General features: G+C 38.8%; 1 protein-coding gene across 5 annotated transcripts in view; it reads right to left on the bottom strand.

Annotated features, from left to right (window-relative positions):
- Positions 1-22,668, bottom strand: part of LIG4 (DNA ligase 4) — a 185,263-nt gene extending 162,595 nt beyond the window's left edge. The window contains exons 1-4 of one of the 5 annotated variants that reach the window (XR_012514281.1): positions 22,567-22,668; positions 12,254-12,327; positions 10,350-10,395; positions 4,715-4,823 (exon numbers count right to left, since the gene is read on the bottom strand). Coding sequence is in view for 1 of the 5 variants with exons in the window: in XM_010338830.3 (XP_010337132.1) it covers positions 15,271-18,006 (2,736 nt within the window). In the remaining 4 variants the exon portion in view is untranslated. Of the gene's footprint in view, positions 1-4,714; positions 4,824-10,349; positions 12,328-14,245; positions 18,035-22,566 lie in introns of those variants that run through there. The other 4 variants (XR_012514280.1, XR_012514282.1, XR_012514283.1 and 1 more) reach the window with 4 other exon arrangements.
- Positions 22,669-23,318: the final 650 nt, after the last annotated feature.

Here is a 23,318-nt window from a genome sequence, read left to right as displayed (position 1 = left end):
GCCATCCAGGAATTTACAATCCAATGAAACAAATACAGATCAACTTAAATATCATTTGGGCAGTAAAGTGTGTTGCTTATCTGGTTTACTTAATCTAGACCTTGACAGTAATGTAAGAATCAATCAAGAAATAGAAATATGTAACAATTGTTTGATATCTATAACATGAATCTTTAGGAAGACAATAAAACCACAATCCAGAATAAGATCTATGTACACACTTTACTATGTTGAAACACTAAAAATAGAGACAAAAATTCTAAGGATATGATACAATAGAATTGTGATTATTAACTTCTGCCCATGAATCAATCAGCACACACTTCCTCTATTCTGAGCACATAAAAACCCCAGACACAGCCAAACTTAGACACTCATTGGGATGGCCTGCCTATGGAAAGGAGCTACCAACTTCAGGTCTCCTGAGAGCTGTTCTGTCACTCAATAAAGCTCCTCTGTGCCTTACTCACCCTCCAATGGTCCATGTAACCTCATTCTTCCTGGATGTGGGACAAGAACTCAGGACTTACCAAATGGCAGGAATGAAAGGAGATGTAACTCATTCCTGGCTGGCCAGCTCACCAAGCTGCAGATGGTAACACACTCCTAGACTGTGGGAGTAAAGAGTGGTGACCTTTCAGGGGTCCCAGACTTCAGAGTTCCCCAAGCTAGAATTTCTGTAGCACTGTAGGCCTCCCATACTCCACTGACTCCAGGTGGCCCCCCCAAAACAATGGGAAGCAATGGCAGATCTGGGCCAGTCCAGGAGCCATGGGCTGGGGTGGGACAGTGGGATTGAAAGAACTGTAACATAAACAGGTTGAAATCTGCACTGAAACACGCCCCACCACTTTCTGCATTGTGAGTAGCAAGAAGGAAAGAAGAGCTGTGGCCTTTCTGGGGGCCCCGGACCTCAGGACTCCCCAAACTTAGGCTGTAACATGCTGTTACACCCTCTTTGGGGCTCTGTGGTTTCTGGAATCTCCAAGCTTTCAGAGGCCACTTCATTCCCTGGTGCCTGTAGTGGAAACCACTTGTGATACAACAGGTTCAGCTGCAGCCTCACATGGAGCCAGGGTGCCTGTGCTGGTGCCTAGAGCTGCCTGCCCCACTTCAGTCAAAATGTCTGGCTATGCACAGTGCCCAGACCCTGGGCTCACTCACTCACTCACTCCTTGCGCTCCACACCTGGCTTGCCTTTGGCAGTTGCGCAATCCAGGCCTGTACTGCAAGCTGAGCTCAGCCTACCAGGCTGAGTGGATGAAATGAGCCCAGTGGACACAAGCAAAACCCAAGCAGAGGCACCACCAGTCACAAAGGTTTCTGGCTGGTGAAGTGACACCCAAAGGATCATATGACAGAATCAACAGAAAGGAGCATCTGGGTTAAGATAAGCGGTGGTGAAGACAAGGGTTTTATTACATAGATGAAGTTACATGGGTGTCTGCTCTTAGAGGCAATAGACGGCATACATTTCCTATCAGACCTTTAAAAGATGCTAGACTCTCAGCTAATCTCTTCAGGATGAGAAAGAAAAAGACTGGAAAGGGAAGGGGATTCATTCTAGAATGCAAATTTCCTCCACAAGAGAGAGTTTGCAGGGTGATTTGAAAATACATCAAATAAATATATTTTGGGTAAGATAATTTCTTTCAGGGTTTGCTGTCTGTCATGTAATACTATATTAGTGTCAGGTTGCAATTTAGTATCTTATTGTTATATAGAATCTGTTTTGTCAGTCTTAAGATCTCTGTTTTAATGTTAATGCTGGTCAATTCTGCCTGAATTCCAGAAGGAGGAGGGTATAATGAGGCATGTCTGACCCCCACTTCCCATCATGGCTTGAACTAGTTTTTCAGGTTAACTTTGGAATGCTCTAGGCTGAGAGGAGAGGTCCATTCAGTCAACTGAGGACTGCAAATGTTAGTTTTGGTTTATAATCTCACCAACAAGTCCTTTATCCAGACTGATACTGAGTTAAACATAGGGCTACAGGCCTTTTAGCAGATCACAATACAATTGCTATATAAATTTATAGGTTAGACTCTGCCCTAACAGAAAAATGTCATAATCATTAAGACCAAGAGCTATCTTTAAATGTAAAGATATTTATAAAAACTATAATATTATGTTTACATGATATGATTTACACTTCATATCTAGGAAAAATATTTTATCATACCTACTATATTCTTTTAAATTTTTTGTAAATCATTTTATCGTCTTAACAGATAGACACACTCCAAATAACATAGTGACTCATTGGCCAGAGAAAATCCATTTGTAATATAAATAATATATAAATTTATGTCTATAAATTATTTTTCTTATGTATAATTATTTAAATTTGTATTTTAGATTCTTGCTACCACCCTCTCTGACATATACTATTGTAAAATTGAAAGAAATTTACTCCAGTGTAGCAAAAATCCCAAATCAAAACCTATGGTTTTATTGATCTTAATGAGCCAATTTATATACAGACATATCACAGCTATCTAAAATTGGCTTAGGTCCCTGATGCCTATCTTTCTCATTATAAATATTCCAGCTTATCAAAAATAATTCAGTCTTGCTCAGGTCTTAGAGGCTTGGCTCTACTAGTGAAAAAGTAGGGTCAAAGCACAGTTTTTCCAGAATGGTAATTAATAATAAGTAGTATTTACGTAGGACTTTACAACTTCAGAGGAGTTTGCAAACACTAATTAACCTACATCCTAACCCCTTTAAAGGAAATGAGCAGGAATTAGCATTTGCTTTATGAATGGAACACTGATTTGCAATACAACTGTGAATATGCATGGTCTAAAAGGATTACTAACAAGTATTATAATGTCTTTTCTCATGCACTGCAGAATATTCTAGGATAAGTTTTCTCCACCTTAGTACTATTGACATTTTACCCTGGATAATTACTTTTTGTGGGGGTTGTTCTGTTCATTGTAAGATATTTAATAGCATTCTTGGTCTCTGCTCACTAGATGCTAGTACCACCACCCACTCTTGACAATCAAAAAGTATCCAGATGTTGCCACCTGGCAAGGGCAAAGATCATCTCAAGTTGTGAGCCACTGTCTAGAAGAAAGAACCAAAAATGGCATATGATCTGTGACTTTAGAGATGAATAGAATTTAGAAGTTTGAGGAGTGCCAGGGAACATACTCAAAGAAGGCATTTCAATAAAGTATACAGGATATTGTTAGATTTTTGAAAGGATCAAGCATAGCAGGTCAAGAAAGAACAAATCAACTTTTTCTCTAATGCACCTCCTTTTATCACTATATATTACAGCACCTCTTCATCTATTATTTTTCCTTCTCACATCATGTGCAAAAATTAATTGTATGGTACAACACTCTAAACATCCCCTAATACACACACATGTGCATACATTTAGTCCTCAAAACAACTCTATAAAACCGATACCATTATTATACTACTTTATAGAAGAGGAAACTAAGGCATGGGAAGTTGTATAACTTGACTTAGTAGAGTAATCAGATTTCAAATCCAGGTTTGTTATTTCACGGTCTGTGCTTTTTATCACAGAGATACACATGTGTTTTCTTTTTCAAGCAGAGAGGTTTTCAGCAATGAACATCATTGACTTCATATGTGTCCATTTTAATCTCTAAGAAACAACAGTGATTCTACAGATAACAAAAGATGAAAAGTTTCAAAAAGAAATGGGGTGAGGCAAGACTGTGTAGGTGTACTCCAAATATATTTATAAAACATTAAATAAACATATGAGGCACTGAAGCCCGAAATATTCATTCACACATAGCTTCAAAGATCTAAACCAAAAATAATATTAAGTAAATAGACGACGAAGCAAAAAATAATAAGCAGCACAAAAACTGTAAATTGCCAGGTGATAAGAAAAAGGAAATTATCATGGCTAGGGTATTAGGGTAGTTTTGTGCATAAAAACAGCATATGACTTTAGAGATGAATAGAATTTGGAAATTTTAGGAATGCCATGACAGGTGCTCAGAGAGGGCATTTTAGGTAAAGAAAACAGGATATTCATGGATGTATTAGTCTGTTCTCATGCTGATAAAGACATATCCAAGACTGGGCCATTTACAAAAGAAGAAGCTTTAATGGACTTAGAGTTTCACATGCCACAAGATTGTTGGCAGTCTTTTGTTCCATGCAGCTACAATTCCACGTGGCTAGGGAGGCCTCGCATGATGGCAGAAGGCAAGGAGGAGCAAGTCATGTCTTACATGGATGGCGGCAGGCAAAGAGAGAGAGCTTGTGCAGAGAAACTCTCATGTTTAAAACCATCCGATCCATGAGACTTATTCACTATCACAAGATCAGCATGGGAAAGAACTACCCCCATCATTCAGTTATCTCCCACATCATATGGGAATTATGGGAGCTACAAGATAAGATAAGGTGGGGACACAAAGCCAAACTGTATCAATGGAATTTGAAAGGGTAAAGCATAGTAAGTCAGTTTGCCCAGAGTTGGCTAAACAGAGAGAGATAAAAATGAAAAATTATTGTGAGGTCAGATTACAAATAAATTACAATAAATTTCTATTTCTTCCAGTATCAGAACAAATGATAAAAGAAGAAAATGAAGTATTTCTTCAGTGTCTTTTAAGTGCTAAATACTGCTGAGCACATTGACAAACATTGCCTTGCTTAACCATTGAAAGGTTTCAGAAAGAAGACAGCATGAGGAGACTGTATCATTTACCAGTTGCTGTCTTCTCATCTGCAAGCTCAAGTGGGAAAGCATCTGCTTTTCTGCTCTCACGATTGTTGGCAGTCTTCTGTTCCTTGTAGCTACAGGGTCCAACTCGCTTCTGTAAAAAGAAGAAAACACAGGGGACAGGGAAGACTGATAAATCTGCTAGTGAGATTGAGACTTATTTAATTGTAGTTAATCATAAGAGTGACATTCTATCCCATTTTTCATATTCTATTGACAACAAGAAAGTCACAGGTCTTTCCTACAACCAAATGGAAGAGATTCTACCAGAGTTTGAACATCAGAAATCAGGGATTGTGGGAAACCACCTTAAAATCTGTCTGCCTCAGTCTGTCCTCTGACTCCCAATGATACAAGCTCTCCCAAGATTCCCAAGAGTTTTATACCATTATCACAACAGCAAAGTACAAAACTCATTATCCAATCCAGGTTCAGGTGTAGGTGAGGTTCCAGGTATAAACTAAATATAGCTCTCTAGCTATGGACTTGCAAAAATGTAGGGAATTTCCCTGACTACACATGCAGTTGTGGGACAGACAGGGGATAACAGCAATAGCCTTTTCCCTCCAGAAGTGGGGGTGAAATGCAAAGTAAAAGAAGTCTCTTGCCCAAAGCCATTCTGAGATCGAGCCAAACAAATGTTCAGAGTTCCTCAATAGCTTTTAAAGTTGGGGCATAATTATTTGGGGCTCTTGGTTCCTCTTTCTGGACTCATAGTTCTGCCCTCTGAGTCTTTCTTCTTTTTCATGAAAGAAAGCAAATGTTTGCAGCTGGGTAGTTTTCTGAGACTGCTTCCTGCCAGTAGAATATTAATGGTCCCTCAGCCTCCTTTTATTTTATACTCTCTCTGTTCCCTATAATCTAAGCTCATAGTGTTTATGCTAAAATAATTTTCTCAACAATATTGACTTATTGTTGAGTTAACATTGATTTTATTCCACTAAACAAAAGCTACACAATAGATCACTGCAAGATAAGTCTTTCTCCACTTCATCCTTTTTTGCTTAGATGGTATATTAGTCTGTTCTAATGCTGCTAATAAAGACATATCTAAAACTGGATATTTATTTTAAAAAGAGGTTCAATTGATTCACAGTTCCACAGGACTGGGGAGGTTTCAGGAAACTTACAATCATGGTGGGAGGGGAAGAAAACACATCATTCTTTACATGGCGGCAGGAAGGAGAAGTGCCAAGCAAAAGCGGGGAAAATCCCCTTATAAAACCACCAGATCTCATAAGAACTCACTCACTATCATGAAAACAGCATGAGGGTAACCACCCCCATGATTAAATTATCTTCCATTGGGTCCCTCCCACAACATGTGGGGATTATGAGAACTACAATGCAAGATGAGATTTGGGTGGGGACACAGCCAAACCATGTTAGATGGCTTAGAGACATACTTAACCTTCCTATGGGCCTCATAGGTTGATTGTGAAGATCTAAGAGGATCTCTTGAAAAGATTTCGTGAAATTGAATAATCTGATCTTTAGGTATATCTGAGGTTAGAGCAAAGTTTGCACAATCCTACCTTTGTAATTTTCTGCATACCATATTTTTGGAAGCAGTTTCTTAATCTCAGCAGTTTTGGCTTTCTGGAGATGCTGAGAATTCTCAAAATCATCAACTTGTGGTTCATTTTTGTTTAACAGACAAAAACAGATTGTTAAAATCTTACTGTGTTTTATAAGCAACAAGAAACCAGGTGACTTTGTCAGCACCTTGCTTGAAAAGCAAGGTGACTCTATAACTGAGTTTGTCACCTACAAGTTCTTATTTTATGTAATTACAGGAGAAAATTTGTCAAGGATTTTACTACTATATGACAATGATCCCTCTTAATCCACTTTCCAATAATATGTTTCTTGCTTCCTTTTGAGACTTCACTGGCAGTGATCTTAAAATCCAGACTTCTAATAATAGTCTGTTCAGTAACTTAGATGTTTTGTGTTACAAACCTCAAATTTCCTTCTGACTCTACCAATTACTCATTTCCCAAGTCACTTTTTAGGTATTTGTTAAGCAGCACCAACTTCTGGGACTAAAAATTTACATTAGTTTTCTACTGTTGCTTTCTCTTCTGAAAGATAAACTAGGGCACTATCACATCTCTACTCTCATGATTATTGTTTGAACTCAGTTCTTTGAGGCTGTGAGATCCATGTTCTGTTATGTCTTCAAAGCCAGCAAGATGTGAGAAAAAGGTTATACCCAGCTAAGTCCCTAGACATAGCTGAACCATGTAAGACATTCCTGCTGTGAAGGGACTGAATACCTGACCATAATTAAAATGGCTTTTTATACCACTGTTTTGGATCAACTTGCTATGTAATAATAGTAGCTGGAACAATATTCCTTAGTCTGATTTTTGTTTCTTTAATAAGTAAACTCAGTTAAATTCTCTTTAAATAAATTATGAAAGTAGCCATGATGTGTTGGCAGAAATTTTAAAATAGCATACTATATCTTATTGCATATTTAAATATTTGCTAAAAATTAACTATATGTTTCAGCACCAAGAATATATTAAAATACTTTAATTTTCTGATTTTTAATTTTTGCAAACTACACTTCCAAAAAGTCAAGCGGACTAGATTTTTTAAAATGGTCACGGTTTTTCTCTAAGTGGCTAGAGAAAGAGAATGGGGTTTTTTGCAAACACAACTCTACACATAAACACATTGAGGTTATGAATAGTGTTTTATCACTAGCAAATAAAAGGCAAAGTGGATATGACTGCCAATATCGTTTCTTCTTTGTGTAGTATTGTTTTTGGAACTGCTAGCAAAAATTTGATATGATATATGGGAATTTTGATCAGGTGAATACAATTTATTAATCTGGTGACAATTATCTTGATATGTATTTGTAACATGTACATGTTCTTCATTAACTTGTATCTTTTTTTTTTTTTTTTTTTTTTTTTTTTTTTGAGGCGGAGTTCCGCTCTTGTTACCCAGGCTGGAGTGTAATGGCGCGATCTCGGCTCACCGCAACCTCCGCCTCCTGGGTTCAGGCAATTCTCCTGCCTCAGCCTCCTGAGTAGCTGGGATTACAGGCACACGCCACCACGCCCAGCTAATTTTTTGTATTTCTAGTAGAGACGGGGTTTCACCATGTTGGCCTGGATGGTCTCGATCCCTTGACCTCGTGATCCACCCGCCTCGGCCTCCCAAAGTGCTGGGATTACAGGCTTGAGCCACCGCGCCCAGCCCATTAACTTGTATCTTAATGTTCCTTATTTTTCCTTCTTTTATTAAAGATAGATTATGAGACAAATTAAGACGTATATGATTAGGAATAAAAACAATTCAAAACTGAATAATGTCCATAACCTCTATGTCAGCACAGGATGTTCAGCTGAGTGATAGTATGATTCAGTAAATGAGTCATTCACCACTTGTGAGCCTCAACTATTACAAGTGCTTACTTAATTTCTACTCAGAGTCTTTCAAATTATTCAGTTTTAAAGGAAACATTCGTTATTTATCAAATTATATAAAAAGCCAAAGATATTAAAATCATTACTAACTTTAGATGGAAACATCTTTGTATACCCTTGAGGTTCCCAAACTATCTGTTGAAAAATGACAGTCCAGCCCAAGGGCAGACACACTATAGATGGCTTGTTGTCACTTAAGACTAAATTACACAACTCACAGTATCCTCTACAGCTATTAACAACGACACCAACTTTCCAGCAGAAAGGAAATAATTAACAGAATGAAAAGGAAAAAAAATCAGTAAAAAGACTTCCCCTTTTCTTTTGGTACTTTAAAACCCCAAAAGTATTGCTCCAATAATTGTAGAAACCACTGTTAAGAGTCATTAAAAAAGAATATACCTTACTCCCTTAAATTATATGAAGCATGAATTTCAAGGATTCATAGTGCTGAATGATATTTTTGTCCTTAAATACTAAGAAATTATAAGAATTTGGAGACTCATATTAGTCACTGAATTAATTTCCTTTTATATCTAACAAGGGTACACCTTAAATCTAACAGTGGCTGCCAGATGTCTATCTATTCCTTAATCAGCAAGTAGAAAAATCTAAGAAATGGTAGTCATCTTCATTAAGAGAATCAAGAGCTTTTGGCCATTTTACCACCATTAATTCAAACTGAGTAACTAAATTCCAACTCATCAAGATTCTAAGAATTAAAGAATTTTATTTATTTATCTAATCCCATAACAGAAAGCATGTCAACATTAATGTAAACCACTTACTATTATTTGAGCAACAACCCTCTGTCAGAGTTACGTAAGTAAAGTTTGGCTTTTAATCATTAGGCAATGCTCTCCTGAATTTCTATACAGAATCTCTCTACAAAAGGGAGATAATTCAATCCAATTGTATTGTGGAGAAAACGACATGATTATTTGTCTTGAAAGTGCATTTGTTTAGGAAGTGGTTTGTTCATATAGTGATGTTAGAGATGAATGAAAGTATCACACCTATGAAAGATATTTATTTACATAAGATAGAAGAATCTCATATATTCAAACCAAAGGTTGATGGAAATGAAAAGCAGTTCCTTGGAAAAATCATGACTTGAAAAAGCCATTGGTAGATGCTGCTCCCCAGGATCAGCTGCTCACCAAGTTCCATCTCCCAAACCTATCTTGGATACTAGCTGAGGATCTCACCATAAAAATTAAAGGTGAGCAGGCTGAGGCAGTAGGACTGGTGGAGGTCAGGAAGTCGAGACCAGCCTAGATAACATAGCTAGACCCCATCTCTACAAAAAAAATTTTTGAAAAGTTATCAGGGCATGGTGGCATCTGTCTGTAGTCCCAGCTACTCAGGAGGCTGCAGGAGAGAATAAGACCCCCATCTCGAGTAAGTAAATAAATATAAAACATGCATTAATAAATTAATTCAAGGTTGCCAGTAAATGGCTCTTGGATGTACCACAATGTTAAAGTTGGAAAGGACCTCAGAGAACATTACATTCATATCCTACTGAACTACTAAGGACCAGGAGGTTAGGTGCCTTTTAAAGGGTTAGATCTAGGGAAGAGTGATGTTGGAAAAAGGCGGATGTCCCAGACTTCTTCTTACTCCACCCCCACCAAAGTTGACTTAATAATATTTTATGTGGTTTAATATTTTATATAGTTAAATGTTTTATAGTTACACATACTATTTCTATGGGTTTAAGTTTCCAGTAGCGCATAGATTTTTTTCTTTTAAATCTAGTTCCTGAGTCAGCTTATTTCTGAGTTTTTCCAGTTCCGAAATAATATATTGTTCTTTCACATTTTCTATTCTAAAAGAAAAATTAACTTTGATCTGCTTTAGGGGCATTTCTTTCTTACATGAGTTCATTATTTTGTAGAACTGTATTCTTTCAATTACAGTATTTTCTTGTTTGTGTATATTTAGCCCACATATCGTTTGGTTCCTCGTTTTCAGGTAAGCTTAGCTTCTCTGAACATCTAGAAGAAAATGTAGTTAATGGTAATTTTTTCTAATGTCATAGAATTCCCACCAGTGTTGCTTTTAAAAACCATAATGGTTTGGTTTCTGAAAATTTTGGCTGCTTTCTCCTCACCACCTTCAATGTGGACCTTCTATTTCCTTTGTCTCTCTATTGCCCCTATTTTGCTCACCTTTTATTCCATTCCCACCATCTTTTCTTCTTTATGAGGTCCTGACCTGGAAAACATCAATGGTGGCTTAGTTCTGAGAAGTCATGGGTACTAAGCCCTTCAGATTTACCCAGGGCTCCTTTCCCTCACATGTTATTCCACTGGACAAAGTCCCTCTTAGTTTCAGGTGCTGATCTCAGACTTGCCCACATGCTTTCCTGTAAATCCCTGCCAAAGAGTTTCTGCTTTCTCAGGTTCATCTGTTTTCTTCACACACATATGTCTGTTTCCATCCATTCATCACTTATTTTGTTAATGTTGTTCATTTACGATAATGAATCCCAAAAACTACCAGCTTTTTATTTTTTGAAGCATTATATTTAAGAAGTGTCCTATTTTTATTTAACTGACTTCCATTTTTATTGCTTAAAAAGAAATGCTGTTGAATTTCATAAAACAATTTTTTATTGCTGAATTTAGTCTATTAATACAGCTACATGGCATAATGTACATTTAATATTGTACTATTCTCACATTTCTTAAAATTGAACATTACTTGGAAATATTCTATTTCTTTGTTACTGCAATATTAACTAAAAATGCATTATTGGGATGTTTTGTCTATGTTACTATAGAATCAATAGTCGTTTCAAATGTTTATTTAAATAATTTATTGAAATACAATTTACTCAGAGTACAATGAACAAATCACATGTTTAAGAGTAGGTATATCACTTTAAAAATCACCAGTTTTCCAAAGTGGCACCATTGCACGTTCCCACTAGCAACATATAAAGAAAATTCTGGCTGCTTCACATTCCATGCTATTTTTGATAGAGGGTGACATCAAGATTACTAAATCCTATGATTTCAGAAGACTTTCATGCTTTTTTTCTATGCTCCAAAATGTTTCAAATATCAAAGGAAGCATGTGTTCCATCAAAGTCAACCAACCTCTCCATGATGTCTATCAGTCAGAATCACCAACGCTTATTTGGTTCCTCTAACTGATTAGCTGGGTGGATTCTCTTCGATGTTCACTCCAAGTAGGTAACTTCAGAACATGATTATCATTTCTTCCTGGTGTACGCTATGTAAGTGCCTGCATTCCTTTAATAGAACACCCAACAAGCTCTTATTGGGGTGTATCAATGAAGAAGAGGTCAAAGACGTTGTTAGAACACTGTGTATGTAATTTTTTTTTTTTTTTTTTTTTTTTTTTTTTGAGATGGAGTTTCGCTCTTGTTACCCAGGCTAGAGTACAATGGCACGATCTCGGCTCACCGCAACCTCCGCCTCCTGGGTTCAGGCAATTCTCCTGCCTCAGCCTCCTGAGTAGCTGGGATTACAGGCATGCGCCACCATACCCAGCTACTTTTTTGTATTTTTAGTAGAGACGGGGTTTCACCATGTTGACCAGGATGGTCTCGATCTCTCAACCTCGTGATCCACCCGCCTCGGCCTCCCAAAGTGCTGGGATTACAGGCTTGAGCCACCGCGCCCGGCCTGTGTATGTAATTTTAAGAGTGAAAAGCCAGAAAGTAAATCTAGAAGTTTAGACAATTCTTAGAAATGCTTGCATGTGAAAAGAAACATCAGCCAGAAAATATATGGTTTTGAAATGCTGAGGGAAATAGCCTCCAAAGAGGGAGAATCCGAAGAGAAGGAAACATGAATTTTCATCTTTTCCTTCTTACCCACTAAAATATAAACAGAATGAAGGGAGAAATTTCTGCCTACTTTGATTACTGCTGCTCCCAGGACTAGGGCAGAGCCTATTCAAGAGGCACTCATATTTGTGAATCATTAAATAACAGAAGGCAAGGTGGGGACTTGGTCAATAAATACTGGGGAATAAGGTAACTTTTGGAGCTGATGGGTAAGTTTATGGCCTGAATGTGGTGTTCTCACAGGTGTATACTTACCACCAAACTCATCAAGCTGGATATATTTCTCAAATATGTACTGCTTTTTGTGTGTTTATCATTCCTTAGGTGGTCTAAGAAATAAATAAAAATAAAAAGAATTACACTAGAGGCTAAAATATCTTGCTTACAATTCTTCATGCACTTATTTGAGCACAAGATATAGTTGATATTCTGTAGTGGCATTTCAGACCTTTCAAAATCTACCCTACAGTATTTTAATCTATCTTTCTTCCTCACCCCTAAATCTCAGTGCTTTAAAAATATTTCCACACTTTTATATCCCTATGGCTTTATTTATAATCTCTCCTCTGCAAAAAAAAAAAAAAAAAAAAAAAAAAAAAAAAAAAACTTTCCATATGACTATGCCTGATGAAATTCTACTTTTTCCCCCAGTTACTCACCTATTAACCCAGGTGTGGGTAAGAATAGAAGATAAAACTACAGAGTTCCTAGTATGTGCTGGGGGCTATGGCTCTGTCCTCAAACATTCTGTTAAGACAGGTGTCATTTGCATTTGAAAGTTTAGAAACTAAATTTCAAAGAGGTTGTGATTGCTCGAAATGACAGATATTGGTAGCTGAACTATAATTGAACCTGGAATGACTTGATTCTAACGCTTGTGCTCTTTCCAGGACAATCCAATCATTCCTTTAACTAGGAATACACTAACCTTTTGTATTCTAATTATCTGAACTGTCAAAACACTGTGAGTTCTTTGAGGGCAGGAATTACTTTATTCCTCTCTTTACCCAAAGGCTACTAATGAAGAGTAAGAACTTGTACTATTCAATGAAAGTAAATTGTTTATAAGATAGATCTAGGGCTGGAAGAATTCCATGTTAGACAGTTTAAACACAATCTCTTTTCCCAGAAGTGAGCATTTCAAGAGGCCAAAGCCGCCCTGTTCACATAGACCCCAGGTCAAGCGCATGAGTATGAAGTAGCTACTCTAGCCACCTGACTTTCAAAAAAGTTGACATCAGCCTGAAATGAATGAACTCCTTGAGGACACTTCTAAATCATCAGAGATAAGGAATAGGGTGGAGCAGTTCTTAGTAAATCTGCTGTCCTGCTTTCTGGCAAGAAACCACAGCCTTGGAGAATAAAAGCCAAGGGTGTTTTTCAGTTGGCTTCAGAATATTTACCCTATCAGTAGTTGACCCACTATCTTTCCTCTTGTACTTTATTCTAGTGGCACCTGTAATCCCAGCTACTCAGGAGGCTGAGGCAGGAGAAGAGCTTGAACCTAGGAGGTGGAAGTTGCAGTGAGCTGACTTGGCACCATGGCACTCCAGCCTGGGTGACAGAGTGAGACCTGTCTAACAAAAAAAAAAAAAAAAAAAGAAAAAAAAAAGGTAGCGGTGGCATGGTGAAATGGTCTAAAATTTGAAAAATAGTGGGCTACATTACAGGGCATTCAATGAAATACTGCACAACAATTTAAAATGATGGAGGAATATTTTAGCGAATTGTAAAAATTTTCAAAATTCATCGAGTAAAGCTGAATTTTTTAAATAAAGCATATAGTTTGCTTTATACATATGTTACACTAAATATTTATATTGTACTCTAAATATTTATTTTGTACTTTCTTTACCATTGGTAACCTAAAATACTACATGTTATTATCTTTAGTGGTAACAGTACAGACTTTTCTCCTACTGCACTTATTTGTATTTGTTAATTTTTCTCAATAGACATAAAAAAGTTTGCCAGATATAGGTGATGGGTGGATGGAGGCAGCAAACCACATTGCCATGTATGTACCTATGCAATAATCCTGCATGTTCTTCACATATACTCCCAAACCTAAAAAGCAATAAAACATATATATTTTTTTTAAAAGTGTAAAATTTTTAAAAACACTCATTGGTAATGTGAAATACAAAGGATCATAAAGAGGAAACAGATTGAGACCAGTCAAAAATTTTACTGACACCAAAAAATCTGATACAACTATTATGAATCATTTAAAAAAGAAGACAAAAATTATTTTAATAGTATATTAAATATTTTATTTAAATTAAGAAGTATAACAAAATCACATACATTTGTCCTCAGAGTTTGGATGAAATTTCCTTACTGTCAAATAATACACATACAGTATCTCACAGATCAAATTCCATACATTTCAATATGGTCATGAGATAGACTGTATTCCAAAATATGGTATATAAATCCAGACATAATATATACCATATATACTGACTTTAAATAATCTATAATGACACCTATTAAATAGATAAAATCTAGAAAAATCACTTTTTGTGAATACTATTTATGCCAGAATACAAATTCACATAAAAATACTTCCTTTAATACATGTTCTATTTCACACAATAAATTAAATGTGAGCTATTTTTAAAACTGCAAGCTTTATTTTTAATCAAACCAATTCAATTTAAAATTTTTAGATCATTAAGTCTCATGCAACTTCCTCTCATTTAGCTAAAAACATCATTGACAAAGTTTTATTATTACATTTGGTCTTAACCTTAAAAAACAAATTTGCTTACAACATTTCACATGCAAAAGGCATATTTTAAACTCTAAGTAAAAAGACATATTTTTACAAGTCCTATTGTAACAATTTTATCCTATTTTCTTGCAATGCTTTTATCAGATAAAAACTATTACTAAAGTTTTGATTTTTTAGAATATACTGTTTAGGTCTTTTCATAACTTTAAAAGTTTTGAAATCTATTTTATTAGTATCTAAATAAAAATTCAAGACATCTATATGGATATTATAAAAAAAATCTCTTCTTTGGACTGTTTAATTATTTCACCTTAATCACAAAAAAATCATTGAGTCACTTATTTTTCTTTCTTGGCTTTGGGCCATTGTCTTTTCAATCTTAAAGGTTAAAATTATTGTTTTCCTATATCTAACAATACTTTTTAGACATAGATTTTTAAGATACAAAAATAAAATGTAGTTTAGTAGTTCATCATTACCAACTGCTGCAATGAGTCTGCCAGATCAGAGGCTTTCCTCACTAGGAAAGCTAGCTTTAAATCAAATATTGGCTTTCTTCTTGTAGTTCATACTTGTCTATTGAATCAGTTATCCAACTGTCTTTTAGGATTTTAAACTTTCTCTTAAAAGTTCTTCTAAAAGCTTTAAAATCTGCAACACGACTATGATCTTCACCAATGATTACATGAGACACTCCCTCAGCTAAACAAGAAACTACTGTTCCTCCATGAAATCGAAGCTCCAAAGCTTTAACAGCTAATCTTGTCCCCTCAGTTTTGGTACTCAGGTCATTAATAACAGCATACAAGTCCAAATAAATGGTGTGGCGTCGAAATATACTGAGAGGAGAGCGATCCCAGGAATACCGATGTTCTAAATCAGCAATCACAGAAGCCATTTCTTCAGGAGTCTGCTCGTTAGAATTCTTAATTCCTGAGAATACTTCCTTCAGTTGGTTCAAGTCTGTATCAACAAAATAACTATCACCATAGCAATCATATTCACGGGCGAAATGTTCTTTGGTTGATGGGCACATATGAATCATAAAGCAAGGCTGCCATGGCACAAAGCTTTTGGTCTTAAAACATTCTAAAAGCCATGCAGGCTTGACAACATCATGTTTATCTGACAAAATTATGTTTTTCACTCTGATGTTCTCAGACCCTGCAATTACACAATATGTGTCTGGGCCTGGGTTTTGTACTATATAACCACCAAATTCTGCAATTCTGTTCTCCAGGTCAGGTTTTGGCTGGCTATCTGTTCCACTCATAACACAAAACTCCACATCTTCAAATATATTAGAAATTTTGTTTACATTAGTAAGGTTAGGTGCTTTTAAGTGCTCAATAATTCCAATGACTTTCTTTATCTTTGGGGGAGCTTTCCGCTTTTTTTCTGGTGGTCCATCATCACCACCTATATAAAGGTGTTTAGATGCAAGCTTTCCACATGCTTTTCCCCTAAGCTGTTCTAGGTCATCCAGTGTCATGCACTCATGCCACTCTTTGTCATCTCTTATCTTCTCAATTCGTGGAAAACGCAAGGTACAACCAGTTTTATACATGTCACTGGGTACTATCTCTGCTGCCTTAATCTGAACAATGACAGAATTACAAGGTTCAATGTACACTTCTGGCTTCTCTGATCCACATAAAATGCTACTTGGTGGAGTTTTTTTATGAAAAGGCCTCCAGTACTTGGCCAATTTCAAACCCAGATCATACAGTTCTTTCATGGTATAACCAGAGCCAACACGAGAGAGAGTATGAAACACAGATGGCTTTTTACCAGGAGGGGGCTTCTCTGCTACTGCACACAAAAAATGAGACATCATTCCACCCCGTGATCCTTTACCCCAATATCCTCCAACAATTATAATGTCCAATTCATCCATTAGTCCACTAACATATTCTGGTTTAATTTTTAACCACCCTTCACCTCTTTTGTCTGGCTTGTAGATGGACAGAGGATATTTTATCATGATTCCTTCTTCTCTTTTATCTATTGCTTCATTCAATGCATCAATGACTTCATCCTTAGTATGAGCTTGTGTTTTCTGCACTATTTCTATTCTACCTGGAATTGGTGTAAAAATACTACTAAGAATCTCAGACCTCTTTCTCAGAGTCTCATGCCCTAGCTTTTTATTATTAACCATCAATACATCAAAAACACAATAACAAGTCTGCAGATCAGAATCTTCTACCATTCTTTTAATATCAAACTTAATTCCCTTTTGCATGAAAGTCTGTGTATTAGGATTATAGGCCATCATCTCACCATCAAGAATACAGATTTGTGTATCTGTTTGGAATGCATTATGAATGAATGGGGTAAGAGAACCTTCAGCAGGAGAAGCACCAAACTGATCAGTATAGTTATATCCATTTCGGGAGAAGTATTTATACACATCCCCATCTTTGTGCATTTGCATACGTTCACCATCTAGCTTGGTTTCTATGTAGAAAGTCTGATGTCTCATATCCTTCTCGATGTGCTCAATATCTGCAATAGCAGCTAGCATTGGTTTAAAGGCAGAAAATAAAGTGATAGAAATATCACTGAGTCCTACAGAAGGATCATGCAGTTGCCTACAGACTTTTTCCAGATCTGTAGTGACATTATGCAACTCAGCAGCATCATTATGAAAAACAGAAAAGATAGTTTGCTGACTAACACCAAGCTTTAAATCCTTTATGATCATCCGAATAAGCCACTTTTGCTCAAGTGCCGAACTCTGAGTTATAAGTTGAAGAAGACTCTTTTTTACTAGGTCTTTTCTTTTAGCAGAATTATTGCTGGCAACTGAGTCTAAAAGGTCATTTACTTGCTGTATGGTTAAACTTCCTTTCTGTAAACATCTTGGCTTCAACACAAAATATGCAATCATTGCAAAGTCTCCAGCATCTCCGTGAGTTCCAGTGGGTGTTCTGTAGTTTAAAAGTTTGAGGGCATCTTTTCCATCTCTAGGTAAATTAAGCAATTCAATATAAAGCTTAGCAAGCATAGTTTCTTTAATGCCATAGGCCATTCTCTCTCTTTCTAGCTGAGGAAGAATTAGCCTCATTGCTGGATAAAAAGAGTCTGTGACATCTTTTTGGTTCTTATGAAGAGCATCATGAAATTTTCTCCAAGAATCTAAAAATTCCCTAAAGTATCTGATTTTTTCTGCACGTCCTTTAGTTTTCTGTATTCGTTCTAAAGTTGAACACAAATCTGCAAAAGGAACGTGAGATGCAACAGTTTGCGAAGTTTGTGAGGCAGCCATCAAAGTGGTGATGAATCTTCTAGTTTAACTAGTAAAGCAAAAAGAGAGTAACTTTAAGATTCAACTAAATATTTAATGTAAAGACCTTACAAAGATCACTCAGATCATGTTTATTAATGTTTGCTAAATAAAATAGATCAATGCTATAAACAATGCATCTTTTCAATCTCTACATTTAATAAAAACTATTTTGCTTCAACCCTAATTCAGTTATGAAAAGTATCATCAGCTGTATTTCCTATATTTGTAATACAGAAATTATTTTAATTATCTTTCTCCTTAAATTCCGAATTTCATTGACTTATTCTATATATCAATTACTTTGCACGTAATACAAACAAATATGACAAATAATGGCGACAGAAAAACTAATCAGGCTTAATTCACTTCACTTCTAAGCTTCTAATGCAAGGCCTTTCACTGTATGTCTCCTTTCCCTGACAGACTATCATACAGCACCAGAAACCAACCTCTTCAAATAGATGTTTTTAACAAATCACTCATTTCCTGAATTGAAATTTGACTTCCTAGGAATCCTAATCATAGGCAGCGCCCTTGACCAAAAACACAAAACAAAGCAAGATGCAGGTATCCTCTTCTTCCAGCCAAACAAGACCTACGTCTGGTTTTCTGTTTTTTTTTTCCACTTCTTCACTGTTAGCTATGCCAAATCACACCAACATTCAATCTCAACTTAAAATGCCCAAATCAAAATCCTCACTTTATATATTTTACCATAGTTACTTATTGTCTTACAAGTATAAATTTATTAATGCTTTTTTTTCATATTTCCATGCCAGTTATTCCCTAAGCATTTAATGACTACATATGAAATGTGCTACATACACTGTGCTAGGAGAAAATTCAGTATGCTTCTGCTTTAAAAGAACATATAGTCTGTTAAAAAAATAAAAATAAAAAAAGGGGGTGTAATGGAAACTGAGTATAATAAAATACTAAGTGCTTTAACAAAATAAAACAATCGTAAAATGTCCTGAGGGCAGAGCTTTTCCCTAAAGTATCTGCTAAAGACAGAGAGGAAAGAATGAGTACCTTGCTGAGCTAGAGCAAAAGTACTTCCTAAAATTTCACAAGAGTGAAATTTCTTTAGTTTTAAATAGTCATACAAGGTCTACTGGAAGATAAATATATTAAAGTAATTTTAGCATAAACTATGTAACATTAACATAACTTTTCCAAAAAAAGGTTTCAAGTAAAATGTATGCTCCATGAATAGAAACTATGTTTTATACTGCAGTTTCAGATACCTCCTGGCACACCACCATGTATCCCAGACAGTGGAGTCAGAGTTTTGCTGGGAGTGGGGAGATCTATTACAGTGCAGAGAACATGTAACTCCCAACCTTCCAATTCTCCATCACAGCAAACAAATGAGAAACACACACATGCACAAGGCTACATTATCTAGTATCCAGCAAAATAAACCAAATGGCTAATTACAATACTACATTTACTAAATTGTCAGTCTCTAGAGACCAGAAATTGTGCTACAATTTGTGCTACTTGTGGCAGACATGTAGGAGGTTTGCTGAATGAATTACTGACACACCTAGATTTGACTCCTGGAAAAGCACACCAGGGAAGGCTACGGGCTGGTTACAAACCACAGACACACACATGCATGCACATGCACGCACATGCACAGTGGGTGAGATACAGTTTGGTTAAAAATATTCAGCAGCTCTGACTGCCCTGGCAATGGTTCACAACAGCTGTTTGGTGACCTTATAAAGAGAAAAGCTGCACTTGACAGTCTCATTTCCGACAAAGGAAACCAAACTTCTACTGAGTGAGTTAGATCAAAGGATAAAACCATGAGAGAGTACTTCCCTGAAACTTTTATCTTTGAATATACTGTTGTTTCCTCTCCCTGAATCTGGTTTGCATAACTGACTGCACCACCTGGTTATGTATGTTCACTGCCCTAGCTCTGAAAATACGCTCCCTCAAGGGGGTACATCATGGTACACAATGCTATATCTACAATCTCTATATAAACTATGTAAAATGAAGTAGTTTAATATTTCTTTAATGTTCAAGTATTGGTATATAGTTTCTACAGATATATTTATAGATTCGATATGGTCTCAAAGTTAAAGTTTCCCTCAACAAATCCCAGGCAAAGACTTAAATTACTTTATAATTACAAAATGTAGGTAATGTTGTGCATGCACATGTATTCTAAAAATGGTTATACAAAAAACAAGGATTCCAAAATTGCTATAAACTAGGCATAAGTATTTTTGCTCATTACAATGGCATAAAAAGGACTTCCATTCCTTTTTACATGCTAATTTTATTTTTTGGATTCTGAGAATTTTAGCTGATCCATTCCATTTGCAGTAAGACAAATGAGGAGATTCTTAGGGCTCAGGTTCTGGATTCTAATAAATTTGAATTCAAATGTGGATGCTAACATTTAATAGCTGAGCAATTAATTTCTCAAAGCTTCAGTTTTCTTAAGTGTAAAATGAGGTTAAAAACTGTGTAGAAATTAGAATGAAAATAAAATCAGATAATCTAAAACTGTGCTTTGAAAAGTAGTAAGTCTTGATAATTTTAATACTGTAATGCTTGGTGATCCAAGCAACATTTAAAACATAAACACTGCAAAATACTAAGGAGATAAAAAGGTGGGAAGAAGTTTCAGTCTTTAACAATAAGCAAAGCTTTCAGGAGAATGAATGCAAGTTACTAGTACACAATAATGATTCATCATTCATTCAGTTGCTGACTAAATTGTCCTGAAGTGACATAGGAAGACAAACCAGCAAGTTTTATTCAGTGACCAAGGAAAGTGATTAAGTGTTATTTTATTGCACTTAGAGAGAGGGGGGAAAAAAAAGAGAAAGTGACTAATGCAACTGAAGTTTCCCTCATGCAACCCTTGACAAGCTGTGTTTCCCAAGGAAACGAAGAGTTTAGAGCTGCCTATCTTTCACAGCACTTAATAACAATTTGGGATGATCTCAGATCCCAAAGGTTAATGAACGACTAAGTGTAAGAAGATAAAGTGATTTCCTCCAAGCCTAAAGTCTTTCCGGCTCCAGGGTCCCTTGTACCCTCCTGGAAAATGAAAATCCCGAGGGCATTTACATCATTCCTCTGCGCCGTTCCCCCTACTCTCCTCCAAGCCTCCACGGATTCCGAGTAAAAACCTGGCCTCGGGCAAGCCCCATTACCTCTGTGAACCAGAGGATTCTAGCTACAAAATGAGATCTTGATGGTTTCCTGCGGGGCTGCCATGTGAAGGAATCAGCAGCGTGTACGCAGGTAAAGCGAGCAACACAGTTCCAAGGAGTCAAACCTGGGAGAAACCGTCCCACGACCAGGGGCTCGGGTCTAGATGAGTATCAAGGGGCCTGGCTTCTAATCGCGCTGCCACAGCGCGGGGAACTAGGCACCCCCCATCACCCGCCGCTGCACAAACACCCTGCCTGCGGCCCACAGACACCCCCACCCGGCCTGCCGCCCCCCACACCCCCAAACCCTGCCTGCCGCCCCCCACACACCCCCCCACCCGGCCTGCCGCCCCACACACACACCCCCACCCTGCCTGCCGCCCCACACACCCCCCCACCCGGCCTGCCGCCCCACACACCCCCAAACCCTGCCTGCCGCCCCCCACACACACCCCCACCCGGCCTGCCGCCCCACACACCCCCTCACCCGGCCTGCCGCCCCCCACATACCCCCCAACCCGGCCTGCCGCCCCCCACACACCGCCACCCGGCCTGCCGCCCCACACACCCCCAAACCCTGCCTGCCGCCCCACACACCCCCAAACCCTGCCTGCCGCCCCCCACACACCCCCCCACCTGGTCTGCCGCCCCCCCCACACACCCCCACCCTGCCTGCCGCCCCCCACCCCCAAACCCTGCCTGCCGCCCCCCACACACCCCCACACCCGGCCTGCCGCCCCCCCCACACACCCCCACCCTGCCTGCCGCCCCACACACCCCCTCACCCGGCCTGCCGCCCCCCACATACCCCCCCACCCGGCCTGCCGCCCCCCACACACCGCCACCCGGCCTGCCGCCCCACACACCCCCCAAACCCTACCTGCCGCCCCCCACACACCCCCCAAACCCTGCCTGCCGCCCCCCACACACCCCCAAACCCTGCCTGCCGCCCCACACACCCCCCAAACCCTACCTGCCGCCCCCCACACACCCCCCAAACCCTGCCTGCCGCCCCCCACACACCCCCAAACCCTGCCTGCCGCCCCACACACCCCCCCACCCGGCCTGCCGCCCCCAACACACACCCCCACCCGGCATGCCGCCCCCCAAACCCTGCCTGCCGCCCCCCACACACCCCCCAAACCCTGCCTGCCGCCCCCCACACACCCCCCCCACCCGGCCTGCCGCCCCACACACCCCCCCCACCCGGCCTGCCGCCCCACAGACTCCAACCTGACGCCCACACACAGGCCCCGGCCTGATGCCCGGCTGACGCACCAGACCCCCCCCGCCTGCCGTCCCACAAATCCCCCGGCTGGCCGCCCCACATCCCCCACCTGACTCCCCACACACTTACCACCTGACGTCAAGTCTGAGGTGCAGTCACTAAACCGGAAGCTGGCGCCAAAAAGCGCCGGTTCCGCCAGCCGCTCGCCGCGCAGGCGCAGGGGAGACCCGAGGCCGTGACGTCACGGGGCCCACGCACGCAGGCGCAGCCAGGCTCGCAGCGGAGGTGGGAGGGTAGGAGGGCGGGCGGCCGCGCAGGGAGGAGGCGGGGCCTGGGGAGGGTCCGGCGCGCAGACCGCTCCTGCTGGCCTCAGCTGCTGACGCTCTTTGCGAGCAGTTGATCCACACGCCAGTGGATTTTGTCGTTGAGAGAGACCTAAGATCACTTTGTGCACTGGCTAGTGATGGCCTCTAATCCTTGTTCTCTGTACGTAAAACAGTGGTCACTATACTGATTTCGCTGGTTGTGAAAGCTCCCGAGAAAGAACAGGGCATCCCCCCCACTCAAAATGTTGGTTGTTTCATTTAAACTTGTAAAATGTAGGCTTTTGGAAACTACAGAGCTGTTTGTTTTTTTCATGACGTTTGCTACTGTGGTATGAGTTCTCTTAATACAGAAATAATGCATAAAAACACATAAGTTAAAATACAGAAATAAACATTTGTATGACCAGAAATCAACTAGGGACTCTTCTCGTATCTATTTGAGGATTAAAAATAGAGTTATTTAGCAAACTTTAATTGAGAACCTATTATTATGTAGTAATGGCACGAGATACTGAGGGGGAGAGATTAAAAGCAACCCCAGTTTTTATGTTCCAG

The sequence above is a fragment of the Saimiri boliviensis genome, chromosome 16 (assembly GCF_048565385.1).
Source record: "Saimiri boliviensis isolate mSaiBol1 chromosome 16, mSaiBol1.pri, whole genome shotgun sequence".
NCBI classification, from domain to species: domain Eukaryota; kingdom Metazoa; phylum Chordata; class Mammalia; order Primates; family Cebidae; genus Saimiri; species Saimiri boliviensis.
This window is presented reverse-complemented; position numbering and strand designations above follow the sequence as displayed.